This window comes from Polyodon spathula, chromosome 5 (assembly GCF_017654505.1).
Source record: "Polyodon spathula isolate WHYD16114869_AA chromosome 5, ASM1765450v1, whole genome shotgun sequence".
Lineage (NCBI taxonomy): Eukaryota > Metazoa > Chordata > Actinopteri > Acipenseriformes > Polyodontidae > Polyodon > Polyodon spathula.
In genome coordinates, this window is record NC_054538.1 from 56487820 (window position 1) to 56510765 (window position 22946).

At 37.3% G+C, this 22946-nt stretch overlaps 1 protein-coding gene across 6 annotated transcripts in view; it reads left to right on the forward strand.

The window, feature by feature from the left end:
- Positions 1-22946, forward strand: part of LOC121316074 (lysosomal-trafficking regulator-like) — a 134780-nt gene that overhangs the window by 61177 nt on the left and 50657 nt on the right. For all 6 annotated transcript variants that reach the window (XM_041250816.1, XM_041250818.1, XM_041250819.1 and 3 more), the window contains exons 11-19: positions 61-127; positions 475-584; positions 2993-3419; positions 9945-10098; positions 13141-13314; positions 13943-14103; positions 19915-20105; positions 20697-20942; positions 21491-21664. In XM_041250816.1, the coding sequence (XP_041106750.1) occupies positions 61-127; positions 475-584; positions 2993-3419; positions 9945-10098; positions 13141-13314; positions 13943-14103; positions 19915-20105; positions 20697-20942; positions 21491-21664 (1704 nt within the window). The remainder of the gene's footprint in view (positions 1-60; positions 128-474; positions 585-2992; positions 3420-9944; positions 10099-13140; positions 13315-13942; positions 14104-19914; positions 20106-20696; positions 20943-21490; positions 21665-22946) is intronic.

Consider the following 22946-nt stretch of genomic DNA (forward strand, 5'->3'; position numbering starts at 1 on the left):
TGTGTCTTACTCTGCTTTTTTATCTTCTGTTCAATAAACCATATGCTTGTTTTCCCATAGGGTGCAGTGAAAACTATCCTGGGAGGATTCCAGAACATTTTGAGTCAGTTAGACCCATCTTTAGAGGGTAAGCACAACAAGGAATTTTTTGGGGGGTGGGTGGAATTGCACTAGGACAGGGGTGGCCAACCTTGGTCTTGGAGAGCCACAATCCAGCAGGTTTTATAGGTAACCCTTAGTGGCAATACAAATAAAATTGAAGAAAATACAAAAATAAAGGGTTAATACATCAAAAATTATATAGTACAAAGATACAGCATGTCATTTGGAAATATGAAATTAAGTTGTTTTTTTTTTATCATTAAATGGAAACAGGGTTTTATTTGCAACAGTATCTTCACAGAGATAGCCTGATGCGATATAATTAATGTACCCATTGTCAGGTGCTAATCCTGTCCTTTTTTGGGTCTGTAGAGGTCCAGGGTGTGCTGGTGGAGCTGCTGGTTGCGTTGGTCAGCTCACAGATCTCTTCAGAGGAACTGTCTCTTCTTATTAGGATATTTCTAGAGAAGACACCTCCTACTGTAAGTACCATCATCTAGAAAATGAGAACTACAGGGCCGTACAGTGTGGTTAAAGATGTTGTGTACTATACTAAATCTAAAGGTCTCAAAATGAGAAGTATTGAAAGAAACAGGTGTTATCACAAGCATGTATTTTCATTTTAAAACATGGTATCATGTATTACACTCAGTAATGAAAATCAGTGTATAGTTTTTTTTTTTTTCAATTTTGACGACTACTGCATTCTTGTTCAATATACCATTTACAGACATCTAAGTAAAAACACCCCTTGCACATTTTCTGCAGTTGTTGAACTTTTTTTTTTTAACCTCTGAATAAAAGGCGCTGTGGGGAAAGCCCATTTTGTTATACAAAGGTAATCTGAACTGCCTCACTCTGTCTGTTTCCTGGCAGTACTCTAGGAACAGATTCACACTTTATTATCTAGGGATATAAAATGCTTTTGAAAGTCACAACTATATACTGTATAAACAGCGTCAGTTTATAATCTGCTGTATCTGCAGGAAATCACATGGGTTGTGTATTGAGTGGCTGATTGTTGTATACGATGCACTGTGTAAACTATCTATATAGTGGTATGATGTTTTTGATAGAACAGTATACAAGAGATGCATTCTATAAAAGGGCAGGAAAGATAAGGTTGCTCAGTCATGGACATTAAACACAGGGTGTGTGTTTACATTCTGTAGCTGGATGTCTTTCTTAGATGTGGTGTATTTAGTTATATTATTTTATTGCGTGTTGTTGCTGATGAGAACCGCACCGTCACCGTTCCGTCTCAGGAATTGCTGCCTCACTGCTCACACACTGGATCTGCTGCCAATGAGTTGTGTCGCTGCTTGTTCCGTCTCTGACTCAGGAATCACTGGCTGCTCACTCTGCTCACACGCTGGATCCGCTGCTGCCACTCCTCACCGCACCGCTCCGTATCTGACTCGGGGAAACGCCAGATTCTGGAACTGCATTTTACGCTTGCGTTTAATGGAAAGCTCTTTGCCTTGTTTGGCTTTTAAAATGCTTTATTCAAAGAGTAAAAGGCACACAAAATAACAATAATTCAATACTGGAATCAAAGGGATCGCTGGGTCAGACTTCAGGCACCGTTTCAACAACATTTCATTCACATTTCCCGGGGTTAAATAGCCCTAGCTCCGCCCCTAGTCCCTTTAGCAGGCAACCTATAGAAAGTAAGGCATCCTTAGCAAAACTCTCTGATTGGTCAAAATCCTACAAAACCCCTCAGTCTAGGCTCACGCTGTGACTACATGGTTGTCAAGTGTACCATAGCTTGTATGACCAATGCTTTTGCGTTTTGACATTCAGTTTTATTTTACATAATTATAATAAACTAACATTTAATAGTAGCTGATTACAACATCATGCAGTACATAAAAACTAGCATTCAACTGTGTTCAAGGATTACAAATTATACTGCATATATTTGCCTTTTAATGCAGTGTTTTACCGGTTATTGCCAATATTGTGCAATTCCTGCAATATAGTAGTAATAAAACGTAGCTAATTTGCTTACAGATTCTGCAAATTATAGTTATTTGTTTTGTTTTTTTCTCCCAAAGATTTGAAGTCTTTGAAAAAATTGCAGCACTTCACAGCATGTGTGCTCAAAGTGACTGTTATTCGTTTAATTATTACAGAGAATGTTTTATAATAGCTGCATAAAGCACTGTTTTGGTTAATAAGCACAGTCTGCTTACTTAGAAAAATTATGTAAAAACCAGAACCGAGCAAACAAAATGTATCATGTTTGATAGAGTTCTGTTCCACAGCTCGAAAGGAAGTTCCTTTGTTAACTCTTTCAGCACTAAGGAGCTTTGCAAAAGGTTGAAATGTTAAATGGTGAAATGTCAGATCAAAATGTTATCATTCTAAGTAATTTTAGAATGTGTTGTAAGCTTGTTTAGGGTTTAACAACCTCTTGTGAGGGTAGAACAATAGAGCTCTTAAACTCACTTAACAGCCTCCTCTTCCAATTCATTGATTCTGGGTTAAAGTGGGAGTGATCTGAATTTCTTAAAATACACAAACAAAAGTCAAACTCCACATACACAATGGTTGAAAGTGAGTTAGAATTAGGGTTAATGATTCGGAGTTAAATTGTTTAAGTATTAATCAAATACAAGCGTGTCAGATATAGATGTGAGCCTTTGTGTTTATACAGCTGTAAGTACTTATGTTGTTTGTGTAATATTTACAAAATTAAGATATCTATTGCCCTAAGTTAAAATGATACTAAAACTGAAAAAAATGGCAGTGAAAGTGTATTTGACTTCAAAGTTTTTACATAATGCTGTCTTTCATTCTTATTCAAATCAGCAGTGGTATACAGAAATTAGTTTTATGGATCACTGCAATGTCATTTTTGTTATGTTTCTGTACACCTTTTCAGGAAATCCTTCTGAATGGAGTCCTGCACATCGTGGAAGCAAATATGCACATGGCCCCCCTGCAGTACCTCACCTTTCCACTGGTTACAAACTCATGCTGTGCCACAAGCACCTCCCCAACGCCGAAGCAAAGCAGCACTGTGGGGTGCAAGGCACCCGGGCTTTTGAGGAGAGGAAAGGTGGTTCCTGGCAGGAAGGAAGCAGAGAGCGAGTCGCTAAATCACCAGCTCTCCTCCTCTTGGCATGTGGCTCCGTTCCACCTGCCCCTCGTTGGGCAGAACTGCTGGCCACACATGTCTGAGGGCTTCAGTGTTTCCTTGTGGGTGAAAGTGGAGAACCCTCCAGAGGCAGAGGGCTCAGCAGAGAAAATGATGACGCAGAAGAGGAGCAAGCTGGTTGCTTTCCAGGACAGCAGTTTTGACAGCATAGGTAGGGCTGAGCTATTAACCCATTAAAAGTTGTCTGAACCAAGTAACAATAAGGTGCAATTAACAGTGTGCATTAGTGAAAGGTGTGCAATATCACTAACCAGCCTGATGATATAAATGCGTCATTCCATACCAACTCATCCAGAGCTGTTGACCGGCCATCTCAGATTTTGCTAGAAAAATTCCCCTGGGGGTTTTAGGGACCAACTGGTAAGGAAAGGGCTTTTGAGAACAAAATACCAGGAGCTCCTCACTCACTTTTGGCAAGTTGCTAGACAAGAGGCAAGTGCCAAGTTTTCTTTGAACTTCAGCCCAACCCTTTACCCTGTAGGGGATGCAGGTCCTAAAATGTTAGTATTGCTGTAAGAACCTTAGGGACCAGTCTTCCAAATTTTGTGAAACACTTTTGGTTTCAAGTCCCCCCACTGGTCATTAACCCCCTCATTTGTCATGCATTTGGACATTGCTTATGGCCACTTTGGTGAGGCTGATGTACCACATAGTCCTAACCAAAGTGGCATTATTCTTTCATTTTGCATTGTCTGGGGTTAGATCTAGAGTAAAATAAAATGACAGGGTGTGCTTCCAGTGGCACTAGCTTGGAGCTGAGGGGTTATGAACCTAGATTTTTTTGTTACAGTGACACATTTAAAACTACCAAAACCTCAATTATTTGCATTTTAAAAACTACAAACTGATAGAAAACACAGAAAATAAATTACCATGGTAAACGTAAGGAACTTGAGGGGTTCACAACTTCCGGCTTCACTAGAATTTCACATCTACTCCTACTGGAATCGATCAAAAAATCTCTGTTCTTATGACAAGTATATAACTACGCAAAAAGGAAAGGATCTTGAACATTTTAAAAGTTGCATGCAGAATTCGGTTGGTTAACAACTGCTATATAGAAACCACACATCACAAAGTTCAGTAATCGTCAAATTTAAAATGATTGTGCACGTGAACTGGAACGGGGAGTGAGAGTTTCTTCACAATGTTCTTCCATTCATAGAACAGTCTGTCTGTGGGGAAGGACAACTTGAAGATGTTCGGTCCAGCAAGATGCATAACCTTCACTTGTGCTCCATCATTAGAGGTGTTCTCAACTTATCCAGGGAACATTTTATTGTCATACAACATATTCACCCAGTTACCAACTTGTAGACGCAACACAGATGGACCCTCCTGGACAACTGTCACCACATGGGACTCCGTGCTTTCCGTACTCATGTTGGCCAATCGGTCAGTTAAGCCTCCTGGGCAGGCACACCTGAAAGTCTTTGGAGGTTAAGTCTTCAGTGGCAGGGAACCTCTACCTTGCCACAATAGGCCAAGTCCTATTTCTTCAGGATGTGCCAGTTACCAGTATGCATGGCGCCAGGATACCGGAACAGTGTTCAAAACCACATGGCAACCACGCTGCATTGTCAAGATGGCATTGTCAAGATTGGTAGTTTCAAATGTGTCACTGTAACAAACAAATCTAAGTTCCACACACAAGTTCATAACCCCTCAGCTCCAAGCTAGTGCCACTGGAAGCACACCTTGTCACTTTTTACTCTAGATCTAACCCCAGACAATGCAATTGAAGAATAACGCCAGTTCGGTTAGGACTATGTGGTATTTAAGCCTCACCAAAGTGGCCATAAGCAATGCTCAAATGCATGACAAATGCAACTTCAAAAATCCCCAAAATTGCTTCATTCTTATAGATCTTTAAAACATCTCTCCAGAAATATCTTTGGGTGAATTTTTGGTAGAAATATCAAAGATTCTAATTTCAGAGGCAGTTAAACCAGTGGGGGGACTTGTTTCAACATTTGGAAAAGTGGTCCCAAGGTTCTTACAGCAATACTAACATTTAGGACACGCATCCCCTACAGGTTAAAGGGTTGGGCTGAACAAGTAAAACTCGTCACTTACCTCTTGCCTGGCAACTTGCCAAAAGGGAGTAGGGTGCTCCTGGTATTTTTCTCGAAAGCCTTATTCATGAGTTGAACGAGATGCTACACATGATGGTAGCGTCTGGCTGAGCCCAGGGTGATTTTTCTGGTCAGCGTCTCTTTTTCACTTTAGGTTGAGCTTTGCCAGGTCACAGCTCAAAGGGGAAATAAAATAAAAAAATAAAAAAAAAACAAAGATTACCATTTCTGAACTCAGCGGGCCTGAAAACCCCTGAAAGATGGTGGGGCAACAAAATGCCCCTTTTCTGGTTGAGTTAGCATGGAATGACCCAACTGCAGATTGTCACAACTGAAGCAGCACATGACTTCCTCCTGCAAGTTGTAGTTCAAAACACATGTTTTTCTTCCACTTAATGCTGGCATTTGACCACCAGTTAATCCTGCTAAATGTTTATCCTGCTAGATGTTAATCCCTGTTTTATTCAGCAGGTGTGTCTTGGCTTTATGGAATGTCAAATTAAATTATAAGAAGCAAAGGCAGAAAACACATTGGCTTATGTTCAATTGATCTGATCATTGGTGGATTTAAATGCCACCATCGTGTAAATAATTAGAATAGGACACCTGATGTTTCATACATTTTACTGAGAGTAACACAATAAAGTGACCCAAATGCATGTTTGATTTCCATAGCCATGGTACACAAAGAACTCTGTTTTAATTATTAGTATCTAGATCTGCCACTATTTATATCAGTTAAATAGAGCCCAGTTTTAAATTGTTAATTGTAGTTGAAAATGACCTACGTATATAAGCAAGGGCAACTTACAACTACATAGTCCGAAAACAGATTGAGGGCAAGGTTTAGGATGTGCTTGTCGCTGAGCCAGTTTACAAGCAGTACTTATGTTTCAGCAGAGCAGATAGTTTACTAAATGAGTGACGGGCAGGACATCTCACTATATAATTCATAGTGGATGATGTTGTGTAAAAGGAGATGTCTGTGAAAGTTGGTTTCAGGAAACCAGCTGGAGAAAACCTGTTTTGTGCAACAAAGCTTTGTCCTTGCATGGGTGATCTGATGACTTCTAAAATAAATACATACATACATTTTAAAAAGAAGATACTTCTATTTAGATCATGTACTGTTCAGCTGAAAAAGCACCTTTATAACCATATTTGTTTATAAATGTATAGCTTAGTTATACAGTTCTTAATGGTGTGCTGCACACATGCATTTAGCTTTTGTTTTTAAATATTAGAAGTGATTTAATTTCAGGGTACATGCTTACAGGCGTTTTATACATATAATTGATTTATCCAGAACTTGAGGTCCCTGCCTAGTTTTGGGAAATCTAGCGGTTGCCCCAGTTCACAAATTAAGTATGATGGAAGTCAAACACTAACTAGAATTGATTTACTGTTTGTCCTTTGCTCTGATCTTTTAGTCCTCAGTGTTTCCGAGGGTCAGTTCCCTTACATTCTGCTGTTTTTCCTTGGAAGTTTGCTTTGATGATGGTCATGTTTGAGGATGTTCCCCTTAATGTTGTGGTTGTGACTTCCCTGAGTTCCTTTGCATAGTATCTAGGAGGGATGACCTGCTCTGCCTATGTGAGATGCTGACTTAGAAATGAGGGGCATTTGGTTCTCTTTCAAGTAGTGAATATTAACCATTACAAATGGGTGTTTCCCCTTTAAGACACCCAAACCTGAAACTTCATACCAAAGACTACTTCTCGTCAGAGCAGTGTGACCCGGCTGCTGTTCCACCCCTGAGAGCATAAAGGAGCTGCACACACTGACAACCATGCTATTTTCCTTTTAAGCTGATCCTGAATACTTGAGAGAGAGCTGATATTAAAGTATCACTTTTCTAATTACCTTTTTCACGTTTTAAATTTTGCTATTAGGGTTATCGAACAGGGTAATTGACACCCAGCAAAATGCCAGGGCAGCCGCTACCCATTCCCAATATGGGTACAAGTGGGGCATGTTTCAGGTGTGGTGCTTGTTTTGTGGGTTTGAACCTACAACATGCCCCATGGCAGTTATACTGCAATTTTTACAGGACCTTTTTGATGATTGAAATCCCCATCTACTTTAAAGGTCAATTTGGCAGCCAGCTTAGGCCACCGGTGAAGGATGTGGTTCCTCATTGGAGGTTGAATGTAGTGCTTAGTGTACTGATAAAACCTCTGTATGAGCCCTTGCACTCAGCTGAGCTAAATTTTTGTCTTTCAAGGTAGCTTTCTTGCTTGCAGTCACATTCGCTAAGTGGGTGAGTGAAATGCAAGCATTTTTTGCTTGCATTATACTTAACTTTAACTCAGTATATTATTATTATTATTATTATTATTTATTATTATTATTATTATTAGTCTTCCCACCCAAAGGCTGGGAAGCCTATTGTTAAGATTTTTATTTTTTTTATTTATTTTTTTATTTATTTATTTTTTCTTCCCTAAACTTTAAACTGCTGCTGCCTTGAAGCTGTGTGACTGGTCAGGTTCTGGCTTGGCGGCTAACAAGCTGGATACATTGGCTGTCTGATGCTGAAAAAATTGTGCTGCTGCGTCCTTGCAATTGGCACTGTGACGCATTTTTCGTCACAGTGCCAATTGCCAAACATTTCGAAATCTTCTTCTTGGGAACCGGACTGCACCAAATCTTATCGAAATGCACCCCATCAGCATCCAAACCTGGATCAAGTTTGCGAAGCAGAAGTTTCTGCGATAAATTTTAATGACAAAATGGCTGCCACAAATCTTATCAAAACGCGCCCTTAACAGCAAACTGCTGCTATTTGAACACCGTTTGACCAACAAACTCTAAACATTATTGTCCCAGTAACAATGGAATACAAATATGTCAAAATGGTTATGTTTTATAAAACAAGATGGCCGTCAGGTGTACGTTTACATCTGAAATTTAAAACTGCCTCAGTTGACAAACGGTTTACTTGACTGACTCGAAACTTTACAAGCATCATCTTTACACTGTAGCAAATTCAACTGACTTTTAAGAAACTGACGTTAAACAAAATGGCTGCCTGATGCATTTTTGAAAAAAAATAACCTTTCAAAATCTTCTTCTGTGGAACAGTTGAAGTTGCTGATTTTAAACTTGGCACATTGAGAACTAAACATGCTTAGACGGGTACCGATACTGGGGCTTGGGAGCCATAAAACTGCCTGGCAGTTCTAGTTGCTGTTGTTGTTGTTGTTGTTGTTGTTGTTGTTGTTGTTATGTTTTTATCTAAATTTAATTTAACTTTGTATTATTGTTAGGTCATTTATTTCACATTTTTGTCCATTTTTGTAACTAAATTAAATTAAATTAAAATGAAGAACTGACCATTGTTTCCTCTACTCCCTCTTAAATTCCAGAAGTGTCTGGCATGCGCATTGCACAATGTAATATGTCAGGGATCAGGTGGAGTTTACATTCAGACAATCAAGACATTTTCTTTCATGATTTACAGTTTAATAAATGTGGCATATTAGCTACTCATTTGTATCAGCTTGTATCTCGAAGGTGTATTGTATCATGTTGTAATGTATCGCGATGCGTCGATACGTGATGAATCATCTCACCCCTACTGCAACAAGATGTATGTAAAATCCAGGCCATATCCAGATTGAAATCAGAATGAGATTCTTTCCTTGATAGGTCCAAAACACGTGATACTCAATAAGATTTCTTTATGGGAATAGCAAGACATATTCTCTTTGAGTCAGAAAGCCACGAATAACCAATTTTAAGGAAAAATAATACACTAATGCAACAAATCAAATTAGTATGGGATTGTATACAAGTCTGGTCTGTTAAAGTGTATGTTGATACTTATTAGTTATGGTTCAGCAGTTGGACCACTCACAGATTTATTGTGGGCTACATTTGGCCAATGGGCTGTCTATTAAAAACCATGGAGTTGAATGACAAAAGATTCAACTGTTATAACATTTAGTACTGTATACTGCTCTAAATAATATTGGAGATTGTGTGCTACTGCCGTAGCTAAAGACAATCTTAGTCATTTTGAGTTCTCCCCTGGTGAACTATATTAGTACTAAAAAGTAAAAACGACTGCTGAGGAAACAGTAGAGCGTTATCTTATAGGGCTAACAATCTCCCCAAGACCCGCCTCCCAGCCACTCAGAGAGAGGGAAAGCCCACACACTCTCTTTCCCGCCTCCCCTTGTCACTGCCATGACTCACAGAAGGGTATTGGACGAGTGCTGCCCTCTTCCTGCAACATTATGAACATGCCAGCAGAGTCAGTACAGATCTCCCCCTGCTACAGGTTACATTGTATAGAAGCTGCATACATGGTGTTTTGGGGATGTACTGTAGTCTTAAAGAAGTGGATGCAATAAACAACAAAGGAAAATAGGTAAATGGAGAAAATGAAGTAAAATGAAATGCAATGTTGTGAATAAGCTGTAATAAAATAATGACATTTAAAGAAAGGCTGAAGATGGTTCAGGAAATTGAAGTGTGAAAGATTGCTTTGATAGATTTGCTATCATTTTATTAATTCCATAAAGGGTGTCTGGAGAAATCCATAAAGAATTTGTTGCATTGATATTTTTTCTTTTCTTTTTTCTTTTTGTTTTTAGATGGAGATAAACCAGCAGGTATTGACCATCATAACCCACCAAGTTCCAGAGACAAGCTCGTTGAAGATGGCTGTCTCCATATAATTTCCTTAGGATCCAAAGCGCTCATACTGCAGGTCTGGGCTGATCTGAACACTGGGGCTTTCATTTTCAGGTAATAGCAGTCCTATACAGAACTTTATGAATAAGGTGTATACAACATACAGTATAACTAAATGTTTTTTTGATACTGTCATACAGTTATCATTAGTGTTATGAGTGCAAGTAAAACTGGACTTCCAACATTCAATACAGTAGTTTAAACCATTTGTCCTGCATTTGTTTTGCCACAGGTGTGTCAGAGTACATTCTCATAAGTTGTTCAGTTCATTGTTAAAAAGAAAATGTCCTGACAAAATAGGATGGTGTCACATGTCTCGGAGCCAAGGCTGATGAGTTTAATCCCAGATTTATATTTGGACAGTAGTGCCCATTTTCTGCCAAGTAGTAATTTATAACAGGCAGACCTGCATGTTCAGGTCTAAAGGAACGTTGGCTGTCCAGTCAGCAAATCTGAATTTATTTTGAGTTCTTATTGGGATAGGCCACTGTCTTTGAGTAAGGTCAACACATAACACTGCATATCTTGCTTGAGGCTTTAAAAGTTCAACGGCCCCTAGTACCTCAAGAAACGTGCCAGTATCTTGTAGAACAATGCCTTGGTTTGTTCGAACAGTTAAAGCTGTAGAATGTGGCCAAAGTTTCGGCTGTTGTTGACCAACAGGCTCCCCAAGATCCTGTTCTAATGCAATATATTTATAGGCAACAATTTACTTGATACCTGCCGCCATTGACACTACAACTGCCAAATATCTCCTAAACCATTGCTTTACAGTTTTTGCTCCACTGAATGGTACCACACTTTGCAATAAAGGGCAGAATAATCTGATTTACACATTTTATTTCTCCCTGTTTACTTAATATATAATTTATGTCAACAGTTTGGGACGGACAAACTGCTGGTTTAGGACAGAATACCAAACAGTACTTAAAACCTTTAATTACAAGTCTTTGGATACACAGAATCAAAAGACAGTATTTGGGAATCTCTTTGGAATATCGTCCATATTCGCTTTCTAATCGGCAAAGTTATTACAAATAATAGTCTGCTCTGTAAGTGATTATCACGTTACTATTTACTTCCCATCTCAGCATAATTGTGTGCCATTTAAAATGTTTATAACATCAAAAACAGTAACCTCGAGATAAAACCTATAATGACTAACAAAGATAAACTTTTTATGATGATCCAAAAGGGATTTGGTATAACTTTCTGTTGCTTTGCACATCCTGAAAACTCTCTTCGTTTTTCTTTTGCAAGTGAGAAATGTATCCACTTTTGACGTGAGAAGCAATGTACAGAATAATCTGGATGTACTCTATCAAACACAGACAAAAATTCAACCAGCCGCTATTGCTGTTACTAAAATCAGAGTGGAAACACGCTCAATTGAAATCACGCATGCCTACAGGTAGATGGTCATTTTGAAACTGTAGTCAGACTAACTGTTGAGCTGCTAACAAAAATGAAATATTTATGCACAGCTGTATGTATAATAACCCCCAGTTGAAAACCCCATATCCTAAACCATTGCAGCTTTCAGGTATATAAAAGAACAGAAATGTTTGTTCAGGGCAGTCTGCATGAGAAGTCTGTCGGTGTTAAGACTCAGGTAGTGTGTAAAGTGGAGGGTTATTTAATTATTAAACTGTGTGTTTGTGTAACAGTGGTTTTTGTAATCGGTAAACAGCTTAGCCATCCGATATAGTTAGAACCTGAAGTAAAAAGTGTAGTTTAAAACTCCACGTGGGAGTTAGGTTTGTGTTTTGTTTTTGGCTTTTATTTCTGTAAATAAAAACGGCACAAAAGTGCTTAAAATTTGAATTTCTGTGACTGGGTCTGCTACAAAAGTGCAATCAAACCTCTTAAATTAAGTGAAATCCTTCACAACTCCCAGTAGTGTGTCATTTGTGATGTGGCACTTTTCAGATAAACTGACAAGTAAAAGAGTAATTTGTTTTAATAAAGTATTTTATTTTCTCTGATTATGTGTATAATCCTTTATGAAAATAATTTGGACAATTTGCCTAACCCTTTTGTCACCAGAAGGGTACCAGAAGAATCATTACAAGTTCACAGTAAATGTAGGTTTTAAAGAGTTTTTCTTGTTTTTTTTAAAGTAAATAATGAGAAAAATAATTTTCTAATAGCAATAGTGCCCTCTCGATGAGGGCTGTACAGTGTGTTAGTTGGCCTTGACTTTTGTGGCCTCTGCTCGGGACACATAACTCCAGTCGTCAACTAACACACGGTAGAGCCTTCAATGATGGGCACAATCGTTTAATAATTGAAAGTCCTGGCTCATGCTGTTAAATGCCCTCTTATGAGGGATATTTAAAAAAAAAAAAAAAAAACATTTAAAGTTTTTTTTTTTTTTTTTTTTTTTTTTTGATTTTATGCAACACTAGTTTTTGTTGCTGATGAATACAAACGTTTTCCTCAATATTCCATGAGTAAGACAGTTTGCTCAGATGTGGTCTAGTAGCTGCAGGCTTCAGTATCCCAGCAGTGGACTGTGTCGCATCATGGGTATTCCCAATATTATAGTCAGTCATTTTGTGACCACCAAAATGACTGACTATAATAGTACCATGCTAATGGATGTGCAGATTGTTTCTAAACTGAAAGAGACTGACTAACAGAGGCAGTATGCTAGTTAGAAAAAGGGAATTTGCTCAATAAACCTAACATTTCCAGACACCAGAGAGGCTTAACTATTTATGCTAGGTGGCTGCATATGTGTGGTGCCACTTGTATTAAAAAAGTGACACCTTAGTTCAGGTCACTGTACATATTTGTTTGTATTAGTTTTTTACAGGTCACATTATTTTACCTTTTGAAAGTTCTCTGTCACATGATCTGAATTAAGTGAGGAAGTCTGTACTGTGCAGGTAGTTGATAACATGATAACAACTGTTCTGTGTATGGAGCAAACAACAACAACTCGTAATGACTGTTTCATAAAAAGAATGGGAAATGTAAAACAAAATCAATTCAAATGGCATTTAAGTACTTACTCTTTTAATTGTATTTGCATACTAGTGAGTCTGCTTTTGAAAGCACAATGTTGTGACTAGGTTGTTTTTGTGTTGCTAGAATTTGCATTGACCCAAATGATGAGATGAAGGCAGGCCTGCTGGCTCAGGCGGAGTCACAGGAGAACATCCTCACCCCAGGCAAATGGCAGCATTTAGCCCTGACCTACATACAGCAACCAGAGGGTAAGAAGAATATCCACGGGAAACTGACGCTTTGGGTCTCCGGTGAAAGGTACGCTATTCCAGTTCTCACCATTAGATGCCAGCCATAAATAAATGGTCATGTTATATCCCAAACCTCAGATTTAATTTACCCAGTGGCCCAACAGAAACCAAACGCACACAAAAAAGGGTGTTTAAATCTCAGCACAGGCCCTTGTAACACTACTCCAAAGAAAAGCTTTTTTCTCACAAAAACATTACATTATTGGTTAATGTCTATACTCTTATCTATATTTAGTGAAAAGGTGGAGATGTTTTGGGAGAACAAAATACAGTTCAGTAATAAGTTGCATGCACTCACTACTGTAAATAACTGTATACAAGTCGCACCCTTTTCGACATAGAAATACATATGTTTTATTTAAATGTGGTTCTGTTTGTCTTTTCTCAGTTCTCACCAAAGTCAAATATATCACAAATACAGGCAATAATCAAGTTTAATTTTAGAAAAAAAATGGAACCTATTGCCCTTTACTGCACCATGCTTTGCAGAATCGCTATTTAAGCTGCACTGTTGTGATATATAAGTGGAATATGTATATAAGTTACTTCCTCCTTTTCCACGAAATAACATGGAAAGCGCTGCATTTGATGGTAATATATTCTTTTTAACTATGTGTATATGTGTTGATTTGCAGGAAATCGGAGGTTGCTTTGGACTACACTCTTCCGAGGAAGTCAAGCCTATCTTCTGACAGCAACAAAACCTTCTGCATGGTGGGCCACTGTGTCCCTACTCAGGAGGAAATCCCGAGACTGGCTGGCAGATGGGATATCGGAAATCTGCTTCTCTTTAACGGTAGGCTCCGCTGCTTCTCTAAAGCACTGCAGTAACAGAGAACGGAAAAAAAACACAATATCAATGCGTTCGCAACGCACAGGTCCAGGCAGCATTCGAGATAAGGTTTTGAATCATTCAGTAACTTACTCTCCAATTTAGACAAGGGCCCTATTAGCAACGCTCACAAACCGTTAAGGCAGTCGCAAAACATTTTTGCGGACGTTTAGCGCACCAAAATCGGGTGCCTATGTGGTAAAAAGACTTTGCTCACCTATGTGATTTAGCAACCGTGTTTTAGTGTCCACCTGACAAGTCAGCATTAGCGCTGGGCATGGGTTGAACTTTATGGGAGTGTATTCATTTATATACAAATGTAATGATTTAGCAAACCATCAACAGTGTTTGTATTTGCGTTTCAATTGACATGTGAAAACCAGGTCTAAACTGTGTGCAAATTACATGGTCGACTATAAATACTGGTGAAACTACCAGGGAAGCAGGAAAAGAAAAGAGAGAAAGAGAGAAAAAAAATAAATAAAAGAAATATGGAGTGTGCACTGGATTTCTATGTGGCCAGGCAAAGAGAGAGAAGTAGAAGACGTCCCCAAATATTTAGAAGTCGTCTTTTGTATGCAGCAATTTTGCCTCAACACACAATTGACATCTGCCAACTGCTTCAGGCTGACCTGGAAGGAAACACACTTGAGAGCACACTGTGCCTGTAGCACTAAGTGTACTGGTTCGTTCCAACATACTGTGGGTTACTGTAAAGCATAAATATTTGCGACCAAAATATTTGGTAAATCACACCCATAAAACCTGTTTTGCTCTGGAAATGTTGGCTGTACTGTACATACTTTTAATATTAACTTATGGGGTATGCATTGACTTTATAAAGCCTTACATTTTAATTGTAATGTTACTTTAAACTACAGCTGTGGACAAATGTTTTGCATTACCCGAGAATTATCTGATTTTGCTTCACAAAGTTGAATTAAATCTGTTGAATAATGTTACATTTAACATATTAAGTTATACCACTTTGTAGTTTTCCGTATAGTTAATAAAAAAACTGACAAATTGAAAAATGTGACATTTCAAAATCTAGCACGAAAACACACAATTTCCGAAAAAATGCCACAAATCTGCCACACGTGTTACTCAACTGGAAGTAATCAAAAGATGATTAATTAAAACTGGTAATTGGTAGATTTAAGCTATGTAAGCATGATTTTTAGATTTTGTAACTTCCGATCAAGCCATGGGGAAGAGCCATACTTCCTTGGAAGCACGCTCAGCCATCCTTGAGCTTCATAAGGAAGGTTTTAGCAGTCCCATTGTCACAGGAAATTGGTAGACCAAATTGGTAGGCATGTGCAAATTTCTGATATTAAAGGGAGGGTTCACGCCACCAGTTGGCATTTTCTATCTGTGAACTTTAAACGTTGAACACCCTGTATGTCGCTGTTTTTTTTGTTTGTTTGTTTGTTTGTTTGTTTGTTTTTTTATTTGTTACCATAAAATTGTAAAATATAGCAAACTGTTTGAAACTTAAATGTTGCTTCATTTTTTAAGAAAAAATATTTTGCTGATGTACTATAGACATAAATCACATTGTTTTAATATTACACACCATTAAATACATTAGTATTAATAGACACTATTTTGTGTTATTAAGTTAGCTGTTATTATCATTTAATCATAGTGGTTAACGTTGCCTTACTATCCTGTTTACAAAGGGTGGTATGGTAAACTTCCATTTCTAAACACTGGATACTGTAAATTACAATATTTCGTGGTACAAATATTACAATAATATGAATAAATGCATTATTTTGTGTGTGTATCTAATCATGCATTTATTGTGCAATTTTATTTTTATGTGCAATTATATTTGTTAAAAATGTGTAATCTATTTTATAAAAATTGAACAGGAATTTGTATGACCCCCTTCTCAATACAGTTGAATGGAAATTATCTCTTTTAAATTTACAATCTGTAAATCAATATTGAAACCGTATTAATAATTTTCATTAATATATGTATTACCAGTACACGTATTACATGACAATCTAATTATTGTTGTTAGAGGATTTACAATCACATGTATCTAGAGTGCTACTCACCCCTGCTGAATTATTTATTGCACCCAAATCACAATAACAGTTGGTACAGCTCTTTCAAATGATTACCATAGAAAAATTAATTGCAAACTTAACGCTGTATATTGAATCATACTCAACCCTTGTCGTACCACTTGATCATTTTACTGTCCTAACTGACGTTTGCAACTTTACCCTGGTAACTTTAGTTTAAGGGAGCATACATAAACACTTGCTTACAGTATGATAGGAATGACATTTTTGAAGCAAAAACTAAGCATTTGTCGTAAAGTGATTCCTCAAAGTTGGTGTTTTTGTCTTTAAATTTGTTTTGGTTGTAAAAATCAGTTTTTTTTATATATAATATAATTATACTATATGCTATATAATAGTATATATAATCATATATATATATATATATATAGAGATTTATCGTATATCTGCTAAAAACAAATGTAATTAAATATTCAAATGCAGCCATTTGTTAAAGAATAAAAAAGCATATTTGAACAGTGCGATCAATCTCCTGAAGATAACAATAAAAGAACCATGAATTTTACTTTACACCTAGATAGATACGATGGCAAATGTCACTTTAAAAAATAAAACAAAACAAAAAAAAAAAGCTTGTTTTTGTTTCTGAAAAAATAACTAATGGTGTTTCAGTCCTTTTAATCTGCATTGAATTTCCAACAAACCCTCCATTTAATTTCAGAAATTTGTGCATGCGCAATATAGGTGAGATCTACTTTTTTCACAATTTACCAATTTCCAGTGACAGCGTCACATAGCCAACAGAGGTTAGATGCCAGCCAAAGCACAGTATCTAGGATCAGGCAGAAATATAAGAAGGATTCAATTTAAATATCAGATTCATACATATTTTTTTCTATGCATAAAACACCCTTGATGCATCTTATCTGATTATCTACTGTTACTTTCTCATGCGTAAAATAAAACTGTATATTTTTTAAGGTTGTTTGTCAGTAAAAGCTCTAGTTTTTACTGGGAAGACAATCCAGGGAAAACATGTTTAAGTGCAAATGTAGTCTGCCCAATAGTGTACAGATATATTGACCTCACCAGTCCTCAGTATGAACCAGTGCCTTTAATCAAAATAGTGTTTTATACTATTAGTATACATACTAGTACATTTTTATTTTAAATTAAACTAAAAGAAAAAATGAAACACAATCCAATTCTACCTAATTGTGTCTGTATTGTTCTACTCATCAGTGAAGTATCATCCTGCTGTTTGCTATTTGTACAGTCTAAATAAATAAGTAGATACAGTATAATCGTAAATATCGAAAAACTACTCACTTCTAAATCTTTTGTAGTCATTTTTGTATTACTTTAGTATAAATACATGTTAATTTGGATTCATATGTTGTTTTTATCTGACTTTATGTGAACAAAAAGACACACATTTGCCCGTTTTCCCATTGAAAATAGTGATATTTTGAAATATCACTGTCCTGGTCACAAAAGCAAAGTTTGTGGGGAATAATAGCCATTTTCTATACTTTTGAGGCATAAGCAATTAGGAAATAACACTTACTACCCAGGAACAAAAAAAATAAATAAATAAATTGTTACACGGTGTTATCAGTCATATCAATGGTGATTTCAACCACCAGTGTTGGAAATTGCGCTTCAACTAAAACTGGGTCATTGTACTGACTTGATTTTCTGAGCCCTAGGTAACAAAATATATTCCTATTTGGATTGTTCCCTGGAAACCCTTAGCACATCAGTTGTCGTATGATTTTCTCTAAAATGTTTTTAATTTTACTTTCATTTGCTGTTTAGCCCCTAAGTTATATTCGGACCGAACCTCCTGCACATGTGAGAACATGCGCTTGTGCTGATGTGAAGTCCCTAAATATTGAGAAATGTCATTACTGCCACTTTGTGGGGGTGACCACTGAGTGTGTGAAGTGGCAGAATGGTGCTTTTTTTTTTTTTTTTTGTGAACAATTTTTTATTGTTTTTAGACAATTCAAAACAGTACCATTCAATATAATAGTAATAACAAACTATTTACAATGCCGGCTGGGACAATGAGAGAAGAAGAAAAAAAAAAACTTTCAGAATTAAAGTCTCTCACAGCTGTTTTTTCAGACCATGATGACATAGGTTTGTGCTTGGCTCTGTGCAGCTTGGCTGTAGATCTTTCTAAACGTGTGATGGACTGGAGATGTAATAACCAGGTATGATCTAATGAACGGTCTGGATTGAACCAGGACTGTAGAATAGTTTTCTGTGCGGCAGTGAGAGCAGCTAAAAGGAGCCTATGATTAGCTAAGGGTAGACAGAGTTTGGAATCACCATTTATTAGAAATAAAGTGGGTGTTTTTTAATTTCAGTCTTCAGTAATTTAGAAACATGTATTAGCCACACGTTCCCAAAAATTGCACACTGCTGAGCACTCCCAAAACATATGTAATGTTGTACCCATTTCACCTTTTATTACAAATAATACAAAACGGGTCTGTTGATATTTTCATTTGAAAACGCTTGAGTGGAGTGGTGTAAGCTCTATATATAAAATGAATGAGTTGGTGTGCTAAATTTTTTGAGGAGATAAAAGTATTTTCCCACCATATTTACGAAGTTCTCTATCCCAAATAGTTAAGACTATCAGCTGTTTTAAAGTATGTTTTGTAAAACAATCATATAGAGAAGACACTAACCCTTTGCAAAGAAACCCACTCAACAATTGTATGGGAAGGTAACAAAGTGTCCAGTAGGTATTCCACAAGCACGAACAGCTGAATGGAGCCGCAAGTACATAAGTAGGATGATCTGGGGAGAGAGTAGGTGTCCTTAAGGTCCTGAAAACTGCGTAGGCCTGTATCATTAAGACCAAGCTGCATACTTAAATGGTTGCCCCCCAGTCATTAACAAGGGGTTATTCCAAATCGAAGAGCAGATGTTAAATTTAGAAATAATTCTAAGATTTTTTTCAACCATTTTCCAGATCTTCAAAGAATTAACTATAACAAAACCTGCTGTAAGATTATAAGCCTTAGACTTATGTCCTGAAAAGGGACTATCTTGACGCCTCAGTGGTGAAACCATTGAGGCTTCAATTTTGCGCCAAGGCACCAAAGATTCTGGGTTCAACCGAATCTGAAAGGCTCTTAACTGGAAGGCCCAGTAATAAAGTTTAAAATTAGGGACAGCCAAACCACCAACCCCTTTGGGAAGCTGTAAAACTGAGAGTCGAATTCTTGGTCATTTGCCTCTCCAGATAAATTTAGAAATGATGGCATCAACCTGTTTGAAGTAATTAACTGGTGGAGAAAGAGGCAACATGAAAAATAAGAAGTTAATACGGGGAGAATGGTGCTTTTTTAATTTAAGATTTACAGTACTGTGCTGTCAATGAAATCTGTAATGCTTGTAGATATCATACAGGTGGTCGCTCCTGTGGTAAGTTGTCATGTGGTGGTGGGTTACTGGAAATTATGGTAAACAAATATAACATGTGCAGGTAATGTCCTAACCCAACAGTAATCTCTGCCAAATGATGGGGATAATTTAATTGTTAACTCCAAATTTTAAATATACAAGCCCAATAAAAATTACCACTTTTTATACCATTTTATTTTTATATGATATTCAAAAACTGTGGGTTACTTACTAGAAATTTAACAATTGCTGCATGTACCCTAACATGAAAGAGATGAAGAACACAGATATTCCTTTATGTTTTGTCTAGGCTGTATGATCGGTCCTGAAGAGGCTTTTTATCTCTATGCCAGTGGTCCTGATTTCACCTCGATTATGCCCTGCAAGTCAGGGAAGCCAAATCTGAAATACTCCAAGTACATCAGTCTAGAGGGCCTGCAGTGTAAACAACTGAAAGAGCTACTTATGAAGAACAAGCAGGTTGACACAGGGTCCCTCATTGTGAGTGTTATATGATTATCAATGGTGTGCTATAATTCAAATATGCACTGTTTCAATAACCAGTTTCAATGCTTTACCTGTAATATTAAGCACTAATTATACTAAATACTATACAACTCCTTATACTGCAGCTTTTATTCTCCCAATGGTATTACCCAGACCAATGTGATGTTACATAATCAAAGTCTAAATTGTTGCATTCCTGTTATCGCTCTCACGGTGTTCACATAAAAGCTGTGACACTTGGGCTATGACCTGTGTGCATTCTTTTTCTGGCTCTGTTTATTTTTAACAGAAAGAATATTACAAAAAAAAATAATCTAACAATATTCACCGCACGGTGTGAAGATCAGTCATAGTCAGGCGAGCGCAGCTTGGCATCCTAGCTGTAGAAGTTGCTGTTCTTTTTTTGAGCATTCCACAGAAAGCATAGCACTGGATGTTGCACTTCTGCATTTACCTCCAAGTGCTACAGCGGACCCTTCTGGCCAGAACCGCTTGAGCTCAAGCAAATACCTGCAAAGCTTGGTAATAAATAATGTCTTTTTTTTTTTTTTAATAAACCATTATCTGTCTTCTGTATATTTTCAGGAAAGTCTGGCTATTGTTTATACCCCAAGCTGCCCCAGCCAGTATACAATCTACGAGCCCGTGATCCGACTGAAAGGACAGACTAAGATGATGGCATTGCAGCGGCCCTTCAGTGCTAAAAAGATCCAGAGCACCGTGCTGGACCCGGTCTACTTGAAAGCACTGCAGCCGGTCCAGCACCAGGGCCTGCAGAGCGTCCTGCATGAGATCGGGGGCACAGGAGCCTTCATCTTCCTCTTTGGCAGGGTATTCTTATGCAGGATTTGTTGATGTTAACAGGATAGCCCCACTGAAATCCAAGAACAGTACCTTTTTATTGATGTCCACATGTATGTAGTTAAAAAAAAAAAAAGTAAAAAATGTGAAACTGCAGTTTCCCCCCTTGTTTTTCATGGGATCCCCTAACATTATGCTGTGGTTGAGTTCTGTAGAAGCTTGAAGAGTCGCAATAGCAGTGCTAAAGGCAAAAAATGCTGTGTGTTTACCACATTGATTAGAGAATGTTATTACAATGCAAGTTCCTTATCATTACATGCTCTGCACGCAGAGATACTATAAAGTCGAGTGGTGACATAAAAATAGTCAGGGGGGTTTTAGTATATACAAAGTACAATGTAAGTACGGTATGTAATTCTGCAGTACTCTGCTCCATGTTATAATAAATGTTACCCTGACATAACAAATGAAAATACTGTTACAGAATATATACAGCAAATTGGCATTGGTCGTACATCAATGCTACTGTAGTTTTAGATTTGTTGTATGTGTTTCTTGAACTCCTTCTGCTCCTGCAGGCAGTGGAGCTGAGTGACTGTGAGAAGACCCAGGCCTTGGCCCTCCAGGTTGTGTTGTCCTTGGCTAAATACAACCATCACCGGGTTCAAGAAATGGAAAGCTGTAATGGCTACTCCATGATCCATCAGGTTCTCATCAAATCCAAGTGCGTTGTAGGATTCCACATATTGAAGGTATGTCATTTTTTTGCTGATGTGGTATTTGTTTTGTTTTATCTCGATTTCAATGTATCCAGTTACCTAAATGCTCTCTATAGTTTATAACAAGCCCATAACATTTGATCAATTTAATCGGTCAAATACCATAAATATCCTTAACTATTTGATTTAATGAACTGCGTTTGCATGGGTTGTAGTAACCGTACTGTAGCTGTTAAGCTCAACCGCGGTGTATCCAAATAAAAGCTCCTTGTTACCACCACACTGCTGCTTTACCAAAAGGGGAATCTGATCTGTATACACCAACAAGTAAATTAACCTTGGCAAAAAAAAATCACCCTGTCATCTTGAGCTCTTGCTGTGAGCAATATAAACAGTATGGAATATTGTTGGCCGCATTCCCCAGTTTATTAATTACCCAGAATATAAAAATCATTTAAATTGTAAAGATGCATGCAGTGCTTGGGTACAGCATATGATTTAAGCTTTAGAATTTCAGTACAGAAAATCATTCTGAAAAGTAACAATGACTTCATCAGCCTTTTAAACAAACTTCAAATTGCAATTTTGCAGTTAATGCAACCTTAATATAATTGGATATAATTGAGGATGGTTGCTTAAAGCCAAACAATAATGCCTGTTTCCTAAACTTTCTATGATAATTTGCAACAGATTATTTTAAATAATGCTAATCTTCTCCAGTTTTAAAGGTTTCTCACATTTTCAGAAACCTACTGTTTAAAATGTTCACAGCACAATGATATATGGCCTTTAATGGCGCACGTCTGGAACTGTGTCTCACTCAAATGAATGTTTAATGTTTTATAGTGAAAGAGCAGCATTGCTGTTGAGTGGTACTGGTCTGGCACAGTGGTGTGTAATGCATCTCCTACCAATCACAATGAATTTCAGATGTTTCGTAAACAATTCTGTCACTTTAACTCAGACCACTGCAGCGTAATAAAGAAAAAGCCTTAAATATCACTTGGCTACTATTTTATCATCTCCTGTGCCTGCTCTTTAAAGAGATCGATCCAGAGGCATAACCTGTCAGCCCATTTATGACCTTATAAATACAGTTTAGATGGATTTTGTTTTCTCATTTTGTAACTTGAAAGTATTTATGTTGTTAGATTTTAACCTTTGAACAAAATTGAGTAAAGCTTTGAAAATCGTCCCCATAATGTACTAGACTAGAAATGCAATAGTAGGTGACATAACAAAAGAACGTTGTTGACCTGACTCCCACCCAAAAAAAGTTTTCAATCAAATTGCTTATAGTGGATTTATAAATCAC